Below are 17,582 nucleotides of genomic sequence, written 5' to 3'. Positions count from 1 at the left end.
GCAAAACATCATGAGGAAACCGGACTAATCCCAACTCAATAACGGCCTAAGTTTCCCCTCTGGGTTGGAAGGTCAGATGGCAGTCACTTTCATAAAAACTAGTGCCTACGTCAATTTCCGGGATTAGTTGCCAAGTGAACAATGGCAAAATGCCGGAACATCCAGTGGCGGATTTGTAGTGTTGGCCGCCCTAAGCCCCGAGCCCTGTAGTAACTACTAGTACTAGCAGCCTCTTAATAAACACCCATCTATAGCCTGCTGCCTTATTGCTGCCGCTCCTATAGTCCGTTTTTTTTAGCATTAGAAAGAACTCCACAGAAGCAAGCGTGCAGTTTTTATCAGGCTCTTTAATTGTTAATAATTATTGAATTATCGAATGTAGCATGGTCAATACATATAATTTACTTCAAATTATTACCGCTAAAACTGCCGGATTTGGAACCACAAGCTTACTTCTGCGAAGTTCTTTCTAATGCTAAAAAAAAACGGACTATAATGTCTTGCCGCTCTAGGCCCGGGCCTACTGGACTTTAGGGATAGGGATAACGCGAGGAAGAAGACGTATGAATATTTAGGTTGATTTAGTCTTTGGTAATTTTCTTATATATAGAGTGTTTTTTAGATATTTAAAAAAGAGTAAACCACAACATACCCTCAAATGGCTCCTTAAGTCAGTTGAGGGTAGATGAAAGAAAACATTACATGATCAAATAATGTAGGTTAAAGTCAGGTCGTTCAGTGACTGATCCAGGTGGTTTTGTATTTGGTTGGTTAATCAATCAATGTTATAACTACCCGAAAATGTACAAATTATTTGTTTATCTAAAGATACCGAGTATAAATGGCGGAGCCATGGGGTTCGCGTCGTCTACGGCTCACAGAGCCACTTTTATTTTTATTTTTATCTATGTATTTAGAAGGAGCCTTTATCTATGGGACATGTCGGCTCCGTTGGGCCTCTACATTACATTAGTGTTGCTAGATATCAAAGAAATGGTACACGAACTTCGCATGTTTAGATAGGGGTTCCGCCAATATCGACTGGAAAACCCCAACATCTGTTGCTGTATAGCCCAAAGCTTCAAATAAGAGCCACTTGTAGTTTCGATTCACAATCATTAAACGTCCCGATGTCTAGTGCTGCCAGACATGATGCAGTTGAATGACCTCCGTCAATGAGATAATCTCATCGGAGAACTTGTAATTAATCTTCTGACAGTTTGGGAAACTGTTTCGTTGTACTTGTATCTTGATATTCTTGATAACGCGCGATGAGCCGTGTAATCTATCATCTAAATCAGCGGTTCTTAAACTTTTTTGGTGACGGAACCCTTTCGGCAAGCGAAATATTTGACGAAACCCCTAATTAAAATTTTTCGTTCATCACTGAGGACCAGATATACCTATAGAAGAACTGGTTTTTTTCTTATAGAAGAACTGGTTTAAACAGAGGCTTTGCGGAACCCTAGGGTTCCGCGGAACACACTTTGAGAATGGCTGATCTAAATAAACCGGCCAAATAAACCGGCCAAAGCTTTCACCCCGGAATTTCTTAACAAAAGTTTAAAAAAACTCGAAATCTGCGAAAAATCGGGTAACATACCTACATGGGGTATATTCTGATAGCCCACGACGTGAGGAATCTAGAAATTTTTTTTGGTTTGTAAGGTGCCTGATGTAATGTTTGTATAAAGCCTGAAAATAAATGATTTGATTGATTTAATCAATCCGAGCTAGTCTTATCTAGTAGTCTGTATCCAGATATAATAAGACAGCCGGCGTATTATGGATAGCTTTATCCGTCTTTATCCACGTGATATACACATACACATAGTCCTGGAATGTCCCCTCACAAAATATATGGGCCATGTGAATGACTTCAATATCCTGGCTGAAGAAGCGGCTGCTTACCTGAGTAGGGCGAAATTTTAATTATAAGTCGTTAGGATAGTTAATAAATTTTTGTATCCAGTGACATGTAACGAAGCCATACGATAAATAAATAATAATCCACGTGATAAAATAACTGTCACTTTTTAACACCGTGGGATAGAAAGTGACAGACACCGTTTTATCACGCTGTCACGTAGACAAGAACAACCATCATATCCGTATACTGATTTAGGTAACTCATAATGCGTTCCCACAGTGTTGCATTCCGTTTGTTAGCCTGGTTAGGTATTTTATTTATCTTCTTACATCAGCGGCCTTGGTTCCATTTCACCTGATGCCTGGATTGCTGAATAAATGAGATTTACGATTTTTACATATCACGATATTCACGATTGATAGTCCGTCTAATGGCTTCTCTACACGATGGGCCAACGCCGGGCACTCCCAAGGGACGCAGCCATGCGGTAGAGTGAGATAGCAATATCACTTGCTGCCTCTAACGCATAAATGCGTCCCTTGGAGTGGCCGGCGTTGGCCCATCGTGTAAAGGAGCCATATTAGCAGAGAGATTAGTGCATTGCGATGCGTCGGGTTTCGTCGTAGCAGCGACATTTTCCAAATTTTCCTTTTTTTTTGACATGCCCAATTAAATGCGGTTGCGACGATGCGACGCAACGCACCAGCGAGGCCTCATCATCATCATCTCAGCCATAAGACGTCCACTGCTGAACATAGGCCTCCCCCTTGGACCTCCATAGGAGAGAGAGAGTATAAGTATATTAGGCCTCACTGGAGGCCTAATGTACTTATACTCTTATCTTTGGTGCGACCCCTCTCCAACAGTGAGGCCCCATTAACGATGACTCACGCTAGACCAGGCCGAGGCGTCCGCCATGTCATTTTCTATGACGGCTGATCGGCGATCACGTGGTGCTTTCCATAGAAAACGAAGCGCCGGAATCTTCGGTCCGGCCCCGGCCCAGTCTAGCGTGAGTCATTCTTTAGTGCGTTGCTTTGCGCATTTTACAATTTTGGACAATAATTGATAAAATTACAATTAATTAAAAAGGATAAGCTTTAGATAGTTTATACTTGCTGCGCGTGAACTTTATCATTTTTCGGTTGATAATACTGATACTAGCGGATAGGGAGAAACTAAGATTTCATTGCCAAATCGTCTTTCGTGGTCGTATCGCAACGACTAAACGTAACAGCAAACTTTGCCAAATTCACTAAAGTCGCGACGACATACCGCCAAGGAAAAACGGCAAACCCAATACCTAATTTCAGTACTCAATCCACAGAGCTCCGGAGCACTCCGAAATCCGTGTAGTGTGTAAACTTTTATGTCTCATTCCCCCGACGTACTATTATTAACATCCCGAATTTGTATTTTCATGATTTCGGTCAGTAGCCGTGTTATTTTAGTGTCTGACTGACGCGCCATACAGGACTCCGTACGCGTGCTCGACAATCTTACGGTGCCATTTTTAAAAAGTTAACTAATCCGTCTACGGTTTTACTTTTTTCCAAGTGACAAGTGTCTGTCAAGTGGCCAGTGTGAATTTCGAAATGCGAAGACGGAACAGGAAGCGTTTGAAAATGGAACGGCTCGAGTCGTTTCACTTTCGTCAGCCCGCGAAAGTGTTTGGCCAGTTTCGTCTGATCCTCGAATATCTGCTAAGAGTATTTTGTTTGTTCTTTTTAAACGACTCGACGATGTTGTTTTGTTATGTATGGGATACGTTGACTTCGTTTCTATTTCTTCATTATATTTAAAGGCCCATTTACACGATACAAGATTCTTGAACAAGAATCGGCAATAATTGTATGCAAGTTTTGCCGTGCAATAATTGAATTCAAGAATTGAATCAAAGTGTTTATACATAAGCAATAACCAAAATCTTGAATGCAATTATTGTATACAATTCTTGATGGGCAATATTCTTGACCGTATTTTGTTTACACCAAAGACATTTCTTGAACGGCAATAATTGCACGCAAGTCTTGACAGGTCTAAACTTCAAGTTGAATCAGGTATGACGTATTGAAGCCATATTGAAGCAAGAATTGAACCGATTTGCATTGGCAGATTTTCATTCAATATTGAATGGGTGGTAAAACTGATAACATGAGCAAAAATTTTTTTATATTAGGTAGTTCGGAGATAATTAAATTCATAGAAATTTATAGAAGTCATCAATGTTTCTGGGACACAGAGGATAAAAATTACAAATACCGTGAGGCCCTTGCAGATTTTGCTATAGAATTTGGGGTAGAAGGTTTTGGTCCCAAATAAATAATTAAAAAACTTAAGAGCATAAGAACGCAATATTTAGCTGAAAATAAGAAAGTGAAGGATTCAATGGGAACTGGATCTAGCAGTGCTGATGTTTTTCTCGTAACACAGTTGCTACTATAGCAGCGACTATGAACACACCTTCGCGTACGGAATCCATGTCGAAAATAAAATATAGATTGCATAGACCTAGTATTACATAGATGAGCTATACGCGTGCCTCCGTGAGGGACAAAACATACGCATAGCGACAATATTAAAAACACGTTTTAACATTCCTGACAACATACCAAAAACAATCTACGTAATTCGGTCGGGTTATTTGTTGCCCACCATAAACCATACTAAATTTTTGGTGGGGAACAAACAAAAAGTGAGACTGTGACAAGGACAAGCAATAATACCGCTTTCTCTGCTACTCCTACTGAAATTTCCATAAGTGCATCTCGTTCGGTCGTTTGACCCTCCCCGTATCATCTCTATATTATTGCACCTCTATGATGGATTGGCAATTCTTGTATTCAATTAACTGCACTAGGCTTCGTTTACACGTATGCCAGTATTGAATTCAAGTTGCTACTTGAATACAAGAATGTCACGTATGTTTAGATAGTGCAAGTTTTTTGTTGCCTCAATTTTATTGCATTGAATGTTCAAGAATCTTGTATCGTGTAAATGGGCCTTAAGAGTTGTGCTCTTGTCGGTGGAGCAATCTGTAACTGTTCCGGTCCTCTGGCAATTACTTAACCTTCTGGTATGAGTGGTATGGTATGATATAAACCTGAACCTTTTGATCATTTATTGGTTGAAATATTTTTTCTCGGTCTTCCTCTTTTTCTCTTTCCCTCTATTTTTCCTTCTATTTTACACTGTTTGTAGCTATTTATTTATCTTTATTTCTTCAATCTATTTTTTTTCTTGGCAAGAACTTTAAAAATAGTGTGTTGGTAGAAAAAGAAGACATTTTTAGTTTAAAGTCCAAAACGTTAAATTATACTTGCGCGTGATGCTATAAACAGCGGAAACGTCATATAATGGTAATTTCTGATTACAAAATAGTCGCATTTCTATCTAGTGACTAACCAACGGGTGACGGAAACGTAGTTTATGGAATGTCAAGAACTTTTCTATGCCAATGGAAAGCGTTATGTTTGGTAATTTTCCTATAGTTCTGATCTCGCAACATAGATTTAGGAAAAGAGTCTGCTAAACACCAGTTTATTAGTGTTGGGTAGGATACTAAAGTTTACCTACTTTCAGAGTGGTTGATATTTGGAGGGCGTGCACCCAGTAGATGGTCAGATGTGGTCCAAAATATTACCCAGACTTCGCTCCAGGCAACGATGCAGATGGCCGAAGATCGAGAGGCCTGGAGAGCAGTGGTAGGAAGAATAACCCATAGGATTCACGTCCCTCAGACATCAGGTCACGACCAAGAAGAGATATTTGGCTAGCTTGTCTAAGAGTCTAGACTGACTTACATATACACTTAGCGTATTCATTTAACTTCTGGACATAGTGTGGTGGGCATAGGCGTGCTTACTGACGAGCTGTGTTTAGTCACCAGTAAAGAGTATTAAATCACTACGTTTTAGTCACCAGCTCGTTCGTATTTTCGTGAACCCAATCATTCCAAAAATTATTCATAAAGTGCATCTTATTTTCGTATCATTTCCTCATTCTAATCTCTGTCGCGGCAGGTGACTGCTTTGGCCACAGTCCAAGAGATTTAGAATATTGCATCATAGATATACCGACTGTTGCAGCCCTTTTGACAAAATTTATGTTTGTGTTTGACAGGGCGTGCATGTCGCGATGGGGAATAAGGAATGTTCTTTAAAATAACGTTTTGGGGTTATGTCGTTAATAATTAAGTGTCAAATAAATAACTCAATTCTCGGGCTTAAATTGGGTTTGGCCACGTCTACCGAATGCAATTAGGCGTCCATAATAATGGTGAAATACGCTGGAGTTTTTCTGCTTTGCATCGACTTGGAAGCCGAAAGTGTCTGTCAAGGCACTACTATACTTTGTCTCTTGCCAAAGTTAGCTTAACTGGACTTAAGTTAAAATAGTGCCATGAGATAGGCAATAGAGAAGATGGCAGGATGTAAACTGGTCGGAAGTTGAAACTGCAAAGATTGAAAGAAAACTCGGGACCCATGGGGACGGGACACCAACGCAGCAGTACAAAAAATTGCGTTGTAGGTACTCATTTTTGGGGTAAAAGAAACGAGTGTATTTTTTTAGTTGTTTCGTCGGAGTGAATCTTTGTTCCGTGATCATCTTGCCTAAGCCTAATCTCATCTTCATACGTATGCAAAATTTCACGGCGATTGGTCAAGTTAAGTGATATATTGAGAAAGCGAAACAACATCACTTTCGCGATTTATTAAACTTAACACGAAAACATTTTTTTGCCATCATGCGACGCACGTTGTTTGGCCCTATTCTTGACTGGTAGAAAATGTTACTTGGCGTTAAGTTCCCCAATATGTCTTATGGATACAAAATTTTGGCTCAATAAGGTCAAATAACTAAATAATTTTAAAGCTTTTTAACTTCCATAAATAAAACTCTACGCTACAAGTTAGAAATAAGTTTTTACGATTTCTCAGTTCGTTAAAATTTAACAGAAATAGTTTATTTCTTACTTTAAGCAAAACTGAATTCCTAAATAGTATTTCAATTGTTAAAATATCTTTTATATTTGATTTTAATACCGCTGAAAGCTCAACTATAACCGTTTCGTTACAAATATAGATCTGTATGACTCACGCGATTGTTCAAATGAATCTGCAGTCTCCATAAATATCTACACGACTTTCAATCCTATTCCCCAGTTATAAGCTATAAAATGCAACCGTGTTTGTACACTTATACGTAAGTGTATTTTGTCTTCCGCCTTTTTATTTTGGCCGCGAATTAATAGGATTCAGATCGATTTGACTGTCTCTATGGTTACAATATATCTAGTGTTGTTTTTGTTTTGTTTCGATTGGCTGTATGGATTCCCTTTGCCTTACCAAAGACTTAGGTATAGATTATTGTCTTAAACGCAATTATCTTTTAATTTATTTGAACCTATATTCAACCGAGAAACCGACCGATCGATTACGCGAATCTCTTCCAACAAAACTGCCAGCCTATTCGGAAGGAGAAAAGTCGTGGAATGTATGGGGCCCCATACATTCCACGTATGCTCTTTCCGAACAGACTATTAAATTAAGGACTTTGTCTACATTTTATGTATTTGTTTACATTTATTCCAAAGCGTAGCGTAAAGTAGCACTTACTAGAAGATCTTTTTAAATGGATAGAAACAGGATGCGGTTTTGTTTTAAACACTAATGTTTTTGAGGATGGCTTACATCCACAATGTAACATCTAACGCAGTGGTTCTTAACCTTTTCAGTCCGGTCACCCCTATGACTAACTAGGGAACCTGATTTTACCCCTCCTCCCAATGGTAATAAAAATTAAAACGTGTACGTTTGTTGTATTGTTATATTAGGTTAGCTTATTACCCCCGTAAAATACCAGTTTTACCCCCACGGGGGTAATTACCCCTAGGTTAAGAACCACTGATCTAACGGCTGTATAATTTTCTTTTGATTCGATCTTGTCCATTCTAAACTCATTTAAAATGAATACTTTCATTTCTATCACTCTCCGTTGATACTCAAAATAAACATCCACATGCATTTCTTGCAATGTGCATCCAGCTTTTTTTTACGGCTTCTAAATTTGAACGTGGCCACGCGCCAGTCTCGGCGCATGCGTCCAACGAGCACCATTCGAATTTTGAATATTCCAATTCCTATTTTGAATATTTCGAATTCCTTTTGCGTCGCCAAAGAGATTGGTAAATATGTGAGGTGACAATGTAAATAACGTTTCGTTTTACGCAAATAAATCCGCTTGTTTGTTTTGTTTTCTAATAATTAGGTATTTAGACGAAATTCTTTGTTCTAATTTCATTTGGATTATTTGTTATTTTTTCTAACAGAGCCCATGCGTTGAGTCTTCTTTGGTACCGGCCAGAGACACCGTTCCAAATCTAAACTCGTTCATTGTTCAAATAAAGAACACCAATTATCTAATGGTTAGTGATAACTGGCCAGTGTAAAGTGAATTGTGAAAGACGTTGGACCATAGATAAGTGTTGTGTTTTTTTAGACAAAAGTTTTAGTGTTAATGATTCTTAAGGATTATTTGAGTGAAAATGGGGAAAAAGAGAAAGAATAGCGGTAAGAAAGGAGGCAACAGATTCTTTCGCTGGATCAGGAGGTAATTTATTTTTTTGGATGAGTTGTGATTTTTTTAAAGTGTGATTAACAAAGAAAACAACTGAAATTATTAACTTTGAAACTTTTGAAATTAATTGTGGCGTTGTGCTTATTATTTTAATGTTTACAAAACCACAATGTGTATATAAAAAATGTCTAAAGACTCCAAAGTAATGGTCTTTAGGAGGCTCACAAGTTCAAGTCTCACTTTTAGGCTGGAATCACATCTGTCAGCATCGAACCGCATTTTATATATGAGAAATAGCTCGTTAGTATACGACGGTGGACGGTGTCGGTAGTAACGAGCTATTTCTCATATACATATAAAATGCGGCTCGATGCTGACAGATGCGATTCCATCCCTAAAGTCTGTACCGCCTTTGACAGAAAAAAGTGTTGAAGTGTCACCATAAACTTAGATTGGAATTTGACATTTATGGTGACATTAGTGACATTCCACACTCTGTCACTGCAAAATCTGTGCAGCGTGGCAGACTTAGGTCAGTTCAGACCACAGACGTCACAATGCTAAAAAGCACAATCCGATTAAATGATTTTTTCCATGACCAATTTTTTTTGGCCAATGGCCAATTTGATCATCCTGTCTGGACGGGCCTTTAGCTTAGTCTGGCTCTATCACTGTCGGCACAAAGAACTAGTCTGTCAAGTGAAAAAAAAAAACGGTCACCCATCCAAGTACTGACCACTCCCGACGTTGCTTAACTTTGGTCAAAAATCACGTTTGTTGTATGGGAGCCCCATTTAAATCTTTATTTTATTCTGTTTTTAGTATTTGTTGTTATAGCGGCAACAGAAATACATAATCTGTGAAAATTTCAACTGTCTAGCTATCACGGTTCGTGAGATACAGTCTGGTGACAGACGGACGGACGGACGGACGGACGGACAGCGAAGTCTTAGTAATAGGGTCCCGTTTTACCCTTTGGGTACGGAACCCTAATGAACTAGTTCTATTTGCGTGAACTAACATTTGTGTTGATTAATTAGCTGTCTTAACTGCATGTTAACTGCATGCTTTTGTCTGTAAACATAGTGTTAACTCGGTCGTAAATTACTTTTTGCGTGCTCTATAATGAAATTAGTCAAATGTAACAGTGAAAAAGGTTGCATAGAGTAATTATGTTTAAAGCTGGTTATACATGCGTGATTTACAATTATATGTAGAAGTATAATTGTAAATCAGTAAGAAGTAGTCAAAGTAGAAAAAGTCCACGTATAATGAAGGGCAGCGATCGGCAACCAGCGGCCCGCATGCGGCCCGCGGGCCGCATGCGGCCCGCGAACCTCTTACTTGCGGCCCGCGAGCCTCGTTGGCTATTTTGTATGTAATATTGACAAATGAAAATGTCTGATAAAGTCATAAATATTAACAAAGTGCGGCCCGCGTCCACTTCGTTAACTGCTATGTGGCCCTTGGCTGCTAAAAGGTTGCCGACCGCTGATGTAGGGTTACGCACTTTCATTTGATACGGAAAAAGAGCGTATTTTCACGACACTTATTTTTCTGAAAACAATTTTAACTATCTTTCTTTAATAGCTTTTGTTTTAAGATATTTCCGAATGCCCGGTGCAATAAGATGGATGATACGAGTTTTCACTCTACGAAATACGTGTATCGACTTCTACCTCCTCCTTTTCCTCTTATGTATCAACTTTACCTCGGAGTTCCTTTTCTTCTTATATTGCCTCAAGACTGGAATTCACTTGATCTCGCCCTTAGCCGGAGTTTCCCCTTATCCACTATTGCAGAACGGTGTGTACATACATTACATATAATTGTACACCCGCCTAAACCCTACAATTTTCCGCTGAATACGTCAGCAGTTCAGGCGTGAAATGGAACGCGCGGACACGCTGCCCGGAACCGTTCGAAAGCTACGAATTATGAAATGAAAAAATTGTTTCAGGCAACCATTGGCCCATACATATAAGTTAACAACCCTTTTCTTGGCAATGTATCTTACAAGATACATAATTTAACACTTTTTGTATTTTTTTGTAAAAGCATTTTTTTGCGAAAACGAGGCTAGAACGCACGATTTTTTTTAATTCGACCGTCGCGACGGTAAATCGCGTGAATCGTCTGGTCGTTTGCCTCCTAGATATGTACATATATCATAAAAAAGTATATATGTATGCCCAACTGTTTCTTCGTTGCAGCTGTTGTAAAATTTGTCTGACATAGTTCCTATGCTCGACATGCTAATGCCCAATAGATGACACCTTGCTGTCACCTCTATTGACAATCAGCGCAATTCGGGTAATGAATTAGAGATTATACGATATAGTAAAGATATCTCTTCACTATTTCATATCTAGTGAATCTCTAATTCATTTCCCGAATCGCTGCGCCAGCCGCCATAAGGTACCTTTTGCAGTGGAACGTCACATATCTTTACTATTTCATATCTAGTGAGTCTCCAATTAATTTCCCGAATCGAGCCGAATGACTTATTTTCAAGATGACATGTACTGGGACCGAGTCGAGAACAAGTACGTTTTACTTTAGCAGATAAACAGATTTCGATGCTTGCAGTATCCCGTACACTGGCTGAAGGGCAAAATTCCGCCTCTTTTAGTTTCTTAATACCAGGCCCCTATTTCACCAAACGTGACAGGTGCGACAATTCGACAAGTCTCATTGTTGCTGACGTCACAGGCATCCATGGGCTACGGTTATCGCTTAACATCGGGCGGGCCGTATTTCTGCTTGTAACCATCATTGTATTATTTAAAAAAAACTTTATTATATCGGCAAAAAACAGCTATTTCTCTTGTGATGTTTATGATGATAATGATGACAATTGTCACAAGATTTCAAAGAACTTTCGGTAATTCTCGACAGCAAATGAGTTCTGTGTCGGAATTTCGTGACAATTGTCGTATTTCTTGTGACAATTGTCATTAGCTTCGCAAAATAAGTACTTATTTACTGGCGATATAGTGGAGTTTTTTTTTATTAACATGTTGGTGGCTAACAACCACACCGCCCGTCTGATGGTAAGCGGTTACCGTAGCCTATGGAGGCCTGTGACGTCAGTAACAGTGATGTCGACAAATGCGACATTTGTCACGTTGGTGAAATAGGCCCCAGTTCAAACATTCCATATTGAACTGACAATCCTTATCCTATTTATAGTAAGTCTTAGCTCGATCATTTGTCACAATCATACGTAAATATATCGTTGTACAATGACAATGGCTCTGTTCTATAATTGCCTATTGTGAGGCATCCGGTCGGCAAAGACTTGTACTTGGGTCTTGGGATCTACACAAGGCTAAAAAATAACTGCATTCCCGTTATGTTTACATTTCTCGACAATTAAACAGGGAGCTCTTGTGCTGCCCCCTACAGTTCAAGCACGACATTATTGGACAATAGTTCTTGGTCTTATAGTTCGGTTTTTTTAGCATTAGAAAGAACTTGAAAGAAGGTAAGCGATCTTGACATGTCTTTTAATTGAAAAACGCTTTAAAAAATCAGTAACTATTACTTATGAAAGGGGCTATTCATAAATTACGTCATTTCAATTTAGGGGAAGGGGTCTGGGCATCGGATGAAGGTAGCATGAAGTAGGAGGAAATGGGGTCATTTGAAGCACGATTTTTGGATGATTATAAGGGGGGGGGGGGGGTCAAAAATCGATGACGTAATTTATGGACAGCCCCAAAGCAGAAGAGTATAAATGATGGTATTTGATTCATAATTGTTACATATTTGCCGTAATATATTTTTAAAATGTGTTTTTCAATTAAAAAACACATCAATATGGTTTACCTTATTTCTAATGCTAAAAAAAACTAACTATAAATCTCAGAATCTATGGCCGTTATAATAAGAGTCTAAAAATCAGTCTAGCATAGAAATGGCGTAGTACTTTATACTCAGAAAGAACATACTACATATAGTACATATATAGTGCGATATAAAATAGTAGAAATGAAATAAAATGGGACTAAAAAAATTCCGTACTAAAATGATGCCATGTTTAAGCATTTTACGTCAAAAATTTAATGTGACAGTTACTTAGGAAGTGGCGCCCTCAATAACTTTCTACAATTTCTTGTCGGACTATACAAGGATTCAGTCGGCGTATTATGTATGGCTTTATCCAACTTTATCCACGTGATAAAATAACTGTCACTTTTTAACACCACGGGATAGAAAGTGACGGACATCATTTTATCACTCTGTCACGTAGACAAGAACGACCATCATATCCGTACAGGTTCTGATTTGTCACTGCTTATTGCAACAAAGGTTACGGATTGTCACTTAACAGTATGGTATAAATAAGCGATAAAATGGACTTCATATATGATATCTTGAGCTAATACGATTGGAAGACGGCCCTGAGCCACACCTTCGGTTATAAAGGAAACGCGTATAGTATAATGTACATCTACCATGTAATGACTCAATCTGACTTAATGTGGACTGTCAATAAGAATAACATAAAGTTAGATCAAGATAAGTCTGCAACGATTTTAATAGCACTCGCTGTACAAGTGTGATTTTAAAGGTCAATCTTCTATGAAATTATGACGTATAAATAACACTTGCACTTAGTGACTTAGGCTATCAAAGTCGTTGCAGTCTCTTCTTGGTCTAACTCTATTAATAATATTGTTATTCCTTCGTTTCAAACCAATGGGAAAGGCAGCTCGCAGCTGCCATTTTAAATGTCTGCAAAAAATGTACCATTATTATTTATAGAGTGTCATCTATGTTTAGTTTTTCCCGGGTTCCTCATATATGCATGTAATGATTCAGTTTATTTCAATCATTACACCATCAATATTAATGTCATTCTTACTGCTAGTATCTTGTTCTTGCCCTTATTACAATGATCGAACATCATTCTAGTTCATTTTGCGTTGTCATTGTCATTTACATACTAGTAGGTACACTTGTACAGTCACCACACGGGAATGTTAAGCCATTAAGGGTCCTAGCTAAATTGGACATTCCATAGCTCAAGTATTGAACAACCAATTTAGCTAGAACCCTAAATAGCATAACAACCGCGGATTGTTAGATCGTTGTTAGGTTGTTACATTGTCCGATCCGATATCGGATGTCATACATACATAATTTAAACATATCATCAGTTTGATGGAGTATGGAAACAATCGAAATAAGTCGAAAATCTAAGAAGGAATTCATACTGACCTGACCATCGCTATGATTCTGTCAAAGTACCCTTAGCCTAACCTTAACCTTAGGGTCCTTAGCTAGTGTTAACCTTATTGTGTAACCTGTAACCTTTCTCTTTGTTCAATTTGTTGCTGTAAGTTTTGTTTGCGACAGTAAATGACTTTTTTTAAGTCAAGGTAGATATGAATACTTAATGTACTAACATATATCTGGCTAATTAATATTAGTTTATTCAGTAGCTGCACTGCAGCTATTACATATATGCATGTAATGATTCAGTTTATTTCAATCATTACACCATCAATATTAATGTCATTCTTACTGCTAGTATCTTGTTCTTGCCCTTATTACAATGATCGAACATCATTCTAGTTCATTTTGCGTTGTCATTGTCATTTACATACTAGTAGGTACACTTGTACAGTCACCACACGGGAATGTTAAGCCATTAAGGGTCCTAGCTAAATTGGACATTCCATAGCTCAAGTATTGAACAACCAATTTAGCTAGAACCCTAAATAGCATAACAACCGCGGATTGTTAGATCGTTGTTAGGTTGTTACATTGTCCGATCCGATATCGGATGTCATACATACATAATTTAAACATATCATCAGTTTGATGGAGTATGGAAACAATCGAAATAAGTCGAAAATCTAAGAAGGAATTCATACTGACCTGACCATCGCTATGATTCTGTCAAAGTACCCTTAGCCTAACCTTAACCTTAGGGTCCTTAGCTAGTGTTAACCTTATTGTGTAACCTGTAACCTTTCTCTTTGTTCAATTTGTTGCTGTAAGTTTTGTTTGCGACAGTAAATGACTTTTTTTAAGTCAAGGTAGATATGAATACTTAATGTACTAACATATATCTGGCTAATTAATATTAGTTTATTCAGTAGCTGCACTGCAGCTATTATGGTCATTTTGATTTAAACGGGGAAAGCTATAATAAATAAATATCTCGTTTGATTAGGGGTCATCCATTAATTACATCACATGTTTAGGGGGAGGGAGGGGGTCAAGAAAATGTGACATATTGTGACATTGGGGAGGGGGGACACACAAACTTTGTGACGTCACTTATACTTCATAAGTAACCGAAAATTTATTTAAATTATTTTATTCGCTATACATTTAAATAACAAGTTTTTAAAACGATAATCGTTTTTATTCGTTTAATTTTCTTTCCTAAGCAGTTTTGGGTTATAAAATTACTAATATTTATATCGTCAAAAATATTTTGATAAAATATTAATAATACTTAGGGACTTACTTAATTCAATTTGGCGATTTCGTAGAAAAAATGTGACGTCACACTAGGGGGAGGGGTTTGCCAAATGTGACCAAGTGTGACAAGGACGGGGAGGGGTCAAAAAACCTAGAAATTCGTGTGACGTAATTAATGGATGACCCCTTATTTTAAAAAAATGTATTCAGTATAATTAGCAACTCATGAAAAAGTGATTAAAAAGTCATCCCTATAATTAATCTAATTATACTTCGACACTTTATAGCATTTTATCACGAGCCATGCATACCGTTTTGGATAAAAACCACGTAAACATAGCTTTTACTATAGTCCTTAACTTTATTGAGACAAGCATTATTATTGCTTGGCTTAGCTTCTTTTATATTGGTTTTTCTGCACCATCTGTTACCTTAGAATCATCACACCATAGCACGTGTTAAACCCGTAAACCATTCCCCCCTTACACTAATCGACAATCATTATAATCAATCCAATTTAAGCCCAATTTCTAGAGCAATACGAGCGTCAACATTTTCATTGGCCTGGCAAAGCAACTGTACCTGCTTTACAACTGACTAAAACTTTCAAATACAATTAAAATGGACTTTATTTTAATATGAATAAGATAGTTTTGAGCTGCTTTTATAAGGTACAAAAACTGTACCACTTAAACTTCCTTTAAAACGACTATATAGCCTCACTTGGTCGTATTTCGTCCATTGCTGCAATCGTTAGCCAGTTAAACGCCCGTATCGTTCTTAGTGAAGCGTTGGACACCGTAGCGCAGGTGAAAAACGTAAGTGTTCCATGGAAATTGGTTTAATAGGCAATTGAATGTACACGTCATAGTGTCGGTACGCCTACGCGGCGGCGGTCGTGCGCAAGAGTCGATTTCTAAGAGAAATTCCGAGTTTGAAGTTGAAGTCGGTGTATCCAAAGGCACGGTTTTTGGACCGCTCTTGTTCCTATAATTACTTTACAGTACTGTTGTTTTAGTGTGAATGAACTTGTGTTTTAGAAGTTTTTTACAAATGAGTGGTTCAACATGAATGAAATGTGTAAGTAACGAAGTATTTATGTGTTTGTTTAAAGAATTATTGATAATGCCCAAATATGGGCTGTCGAATCTTAAAGTTTTAGTTTTAGTTATAACTTTAATGCGTTTGTAGACGAAACATTAAACCTAGTTTACTTAATGTTGCAACAATGTAAACGGTGTTAGATAGATATTTCGACTCATAAAGATAAGTATATCTACTGATTTCATAGAAAAAACGGCATGTTTTTCTACTGAATCTATTACGCGATGGTCTGTTTTATTGTAGTTTTCTACAAAACAATCCTCAACTACTTTTAATTGCGGTTTAACAAAAAAGTAAGACAGAAAACGTACCTCCGTAAGCAAACCGGAACCAAACCTTAGTTTCCGAGATTACTGAGAACAGATAAATATACAAACAGACTTTCTTGAACCAATAGGTTTTTATATGGTATGCATAGGTTCTTAGGGTCATCAGATGAAGGCGACATTTTACTGATTTTACCGAAAATTAATTTATGATTCCATTTTCTTTGTAGTAATGTGGTAAATGTAAATGTAGATAGTTTGAAAAATACCTATTTTAGGTCATGACTCGTCCAAGGCGTTAAATATACTTTGCCAAAACAGTAAAGAACACTTCAGGCTCTTTTCAGTTAAGTTGTGTTACTTGTATTTATGTGGTGGCAAACGAGAACCATAGCCTATGGGCGCTTGTAAGTCCATAGGTTTCTCGCGTTTACATATATTCGCGTCTTTAGCTTCATAGATATGTAATTCTCATTAATCTGAGGCTATATCAGAGGGTCTAGTCAAGATGCCAATCGTTTTTGCCGTATCGAACGAAGCGGTAATGTCCTCTCTATCACTCTTCCATATAAATGCGATAGAGAGACAATATTTCGTTCGCAAACTATTGGCATCTTGGCTAGGCCCCCAGACATTGCACATGCATCATACAAGCATCCAGACGCTTTAGTATTCTTTTGAAACCTCTCGTTCACATGTTAACAGTGCCTTTGAAGAAAAGGTTAAAAATTGAACTCTATTCACTTGTAATAAAGGCGACGACTTGTAGTGTTATGCAAATGATGAATCACTATTGAAACGCTCTAAAGTGAAATTTCAATAGAGTCGATACGCATAACTCACGCAGGCCGCAGGGTTGTCACTTCAAATCAAAGTACAGAGGGCGTACCGCAAACTACGTCCGACGTTTTGCCTCTCTGTCACACATACGTACAAATTTACAAGTGCGACACAGAGGCAACACGTCGAACGTGGTTCGCGGTAGGCCCTCAGAGGGGGCTAACAACCCGACTGGCTACGATTGACGGTCGGGTGATAACGGAGAGTGCTTTTAACCGTTGGCCAAATTTTGCCAAGATGGACACTCAGCACCTTTACCTAAGGGCTCCTCTACACGATGGGCCAACGCCGGCCACTCCAAGGGACGCATTTATGCGTTAGAGGGAGCAAGTGATATTGCTATCTCATTCTACCGCATGGCTGCGTCCCTTAGAGTGGCCGGCGCTGGCCCATCGTGTAGAGGAGTCATAAGATAAACGTACTGATGCTCGACGCGGTCCCAGTACATGTCATCTTGAAACTTAAGTCATTGTCAATAGAGT

At 38.2% G+C, this 17,582-nt stretch overlaps 1 protein-coding gene across 1 annotated transcript in view; it reads left to right on the top strand.

Moving 5' to 3' along the window:
• Window positions 1–3,317: 3,317 nt before the first annotated feature.
• LOC134676995 (uncharacterized) overlaps window positions 3,318–17,582 on the top strand; it is a 52,702-nt gene continuing 38,437 nt past the window's right edge. Inside the window, exons 1-2 of the mRNA XM_063535369.1 lie at window positions 3,318–3,374; window positions 8,202–8,482. Of these exons, the coding sequence (XP_063391439.1) occupies window positions 8,418–8,482 (65 nt within the window). The 5' untranslated portion in view covers window positions 3,318–3,374; window positions 8,202–8,417. The remainder of the gene's footprint in view (window positions 3,375–8,201; window positions 8,483–17,582) is intronic.

The sequence above is a fragment of the Cydia fagiglandana genome, chromosome 25 (genome assembly GCF_963556715.1).
Source record: "Cydia fagiglandana chromosome 25, ilCydFagi1.1, whole genome shotgun sequence".
Lineage (NCBI taxonomy): Eukaryota > Metazoa > Arthropoda > Insecta > Lepidoptera > Tortricidae > Cydia > Cydia fagiglandana.
The sequence above is the reverse complement of the archived record's forward strand: the minus strand, read 5'-3'. Positions and strand labels throughout refer to the sequence as shown.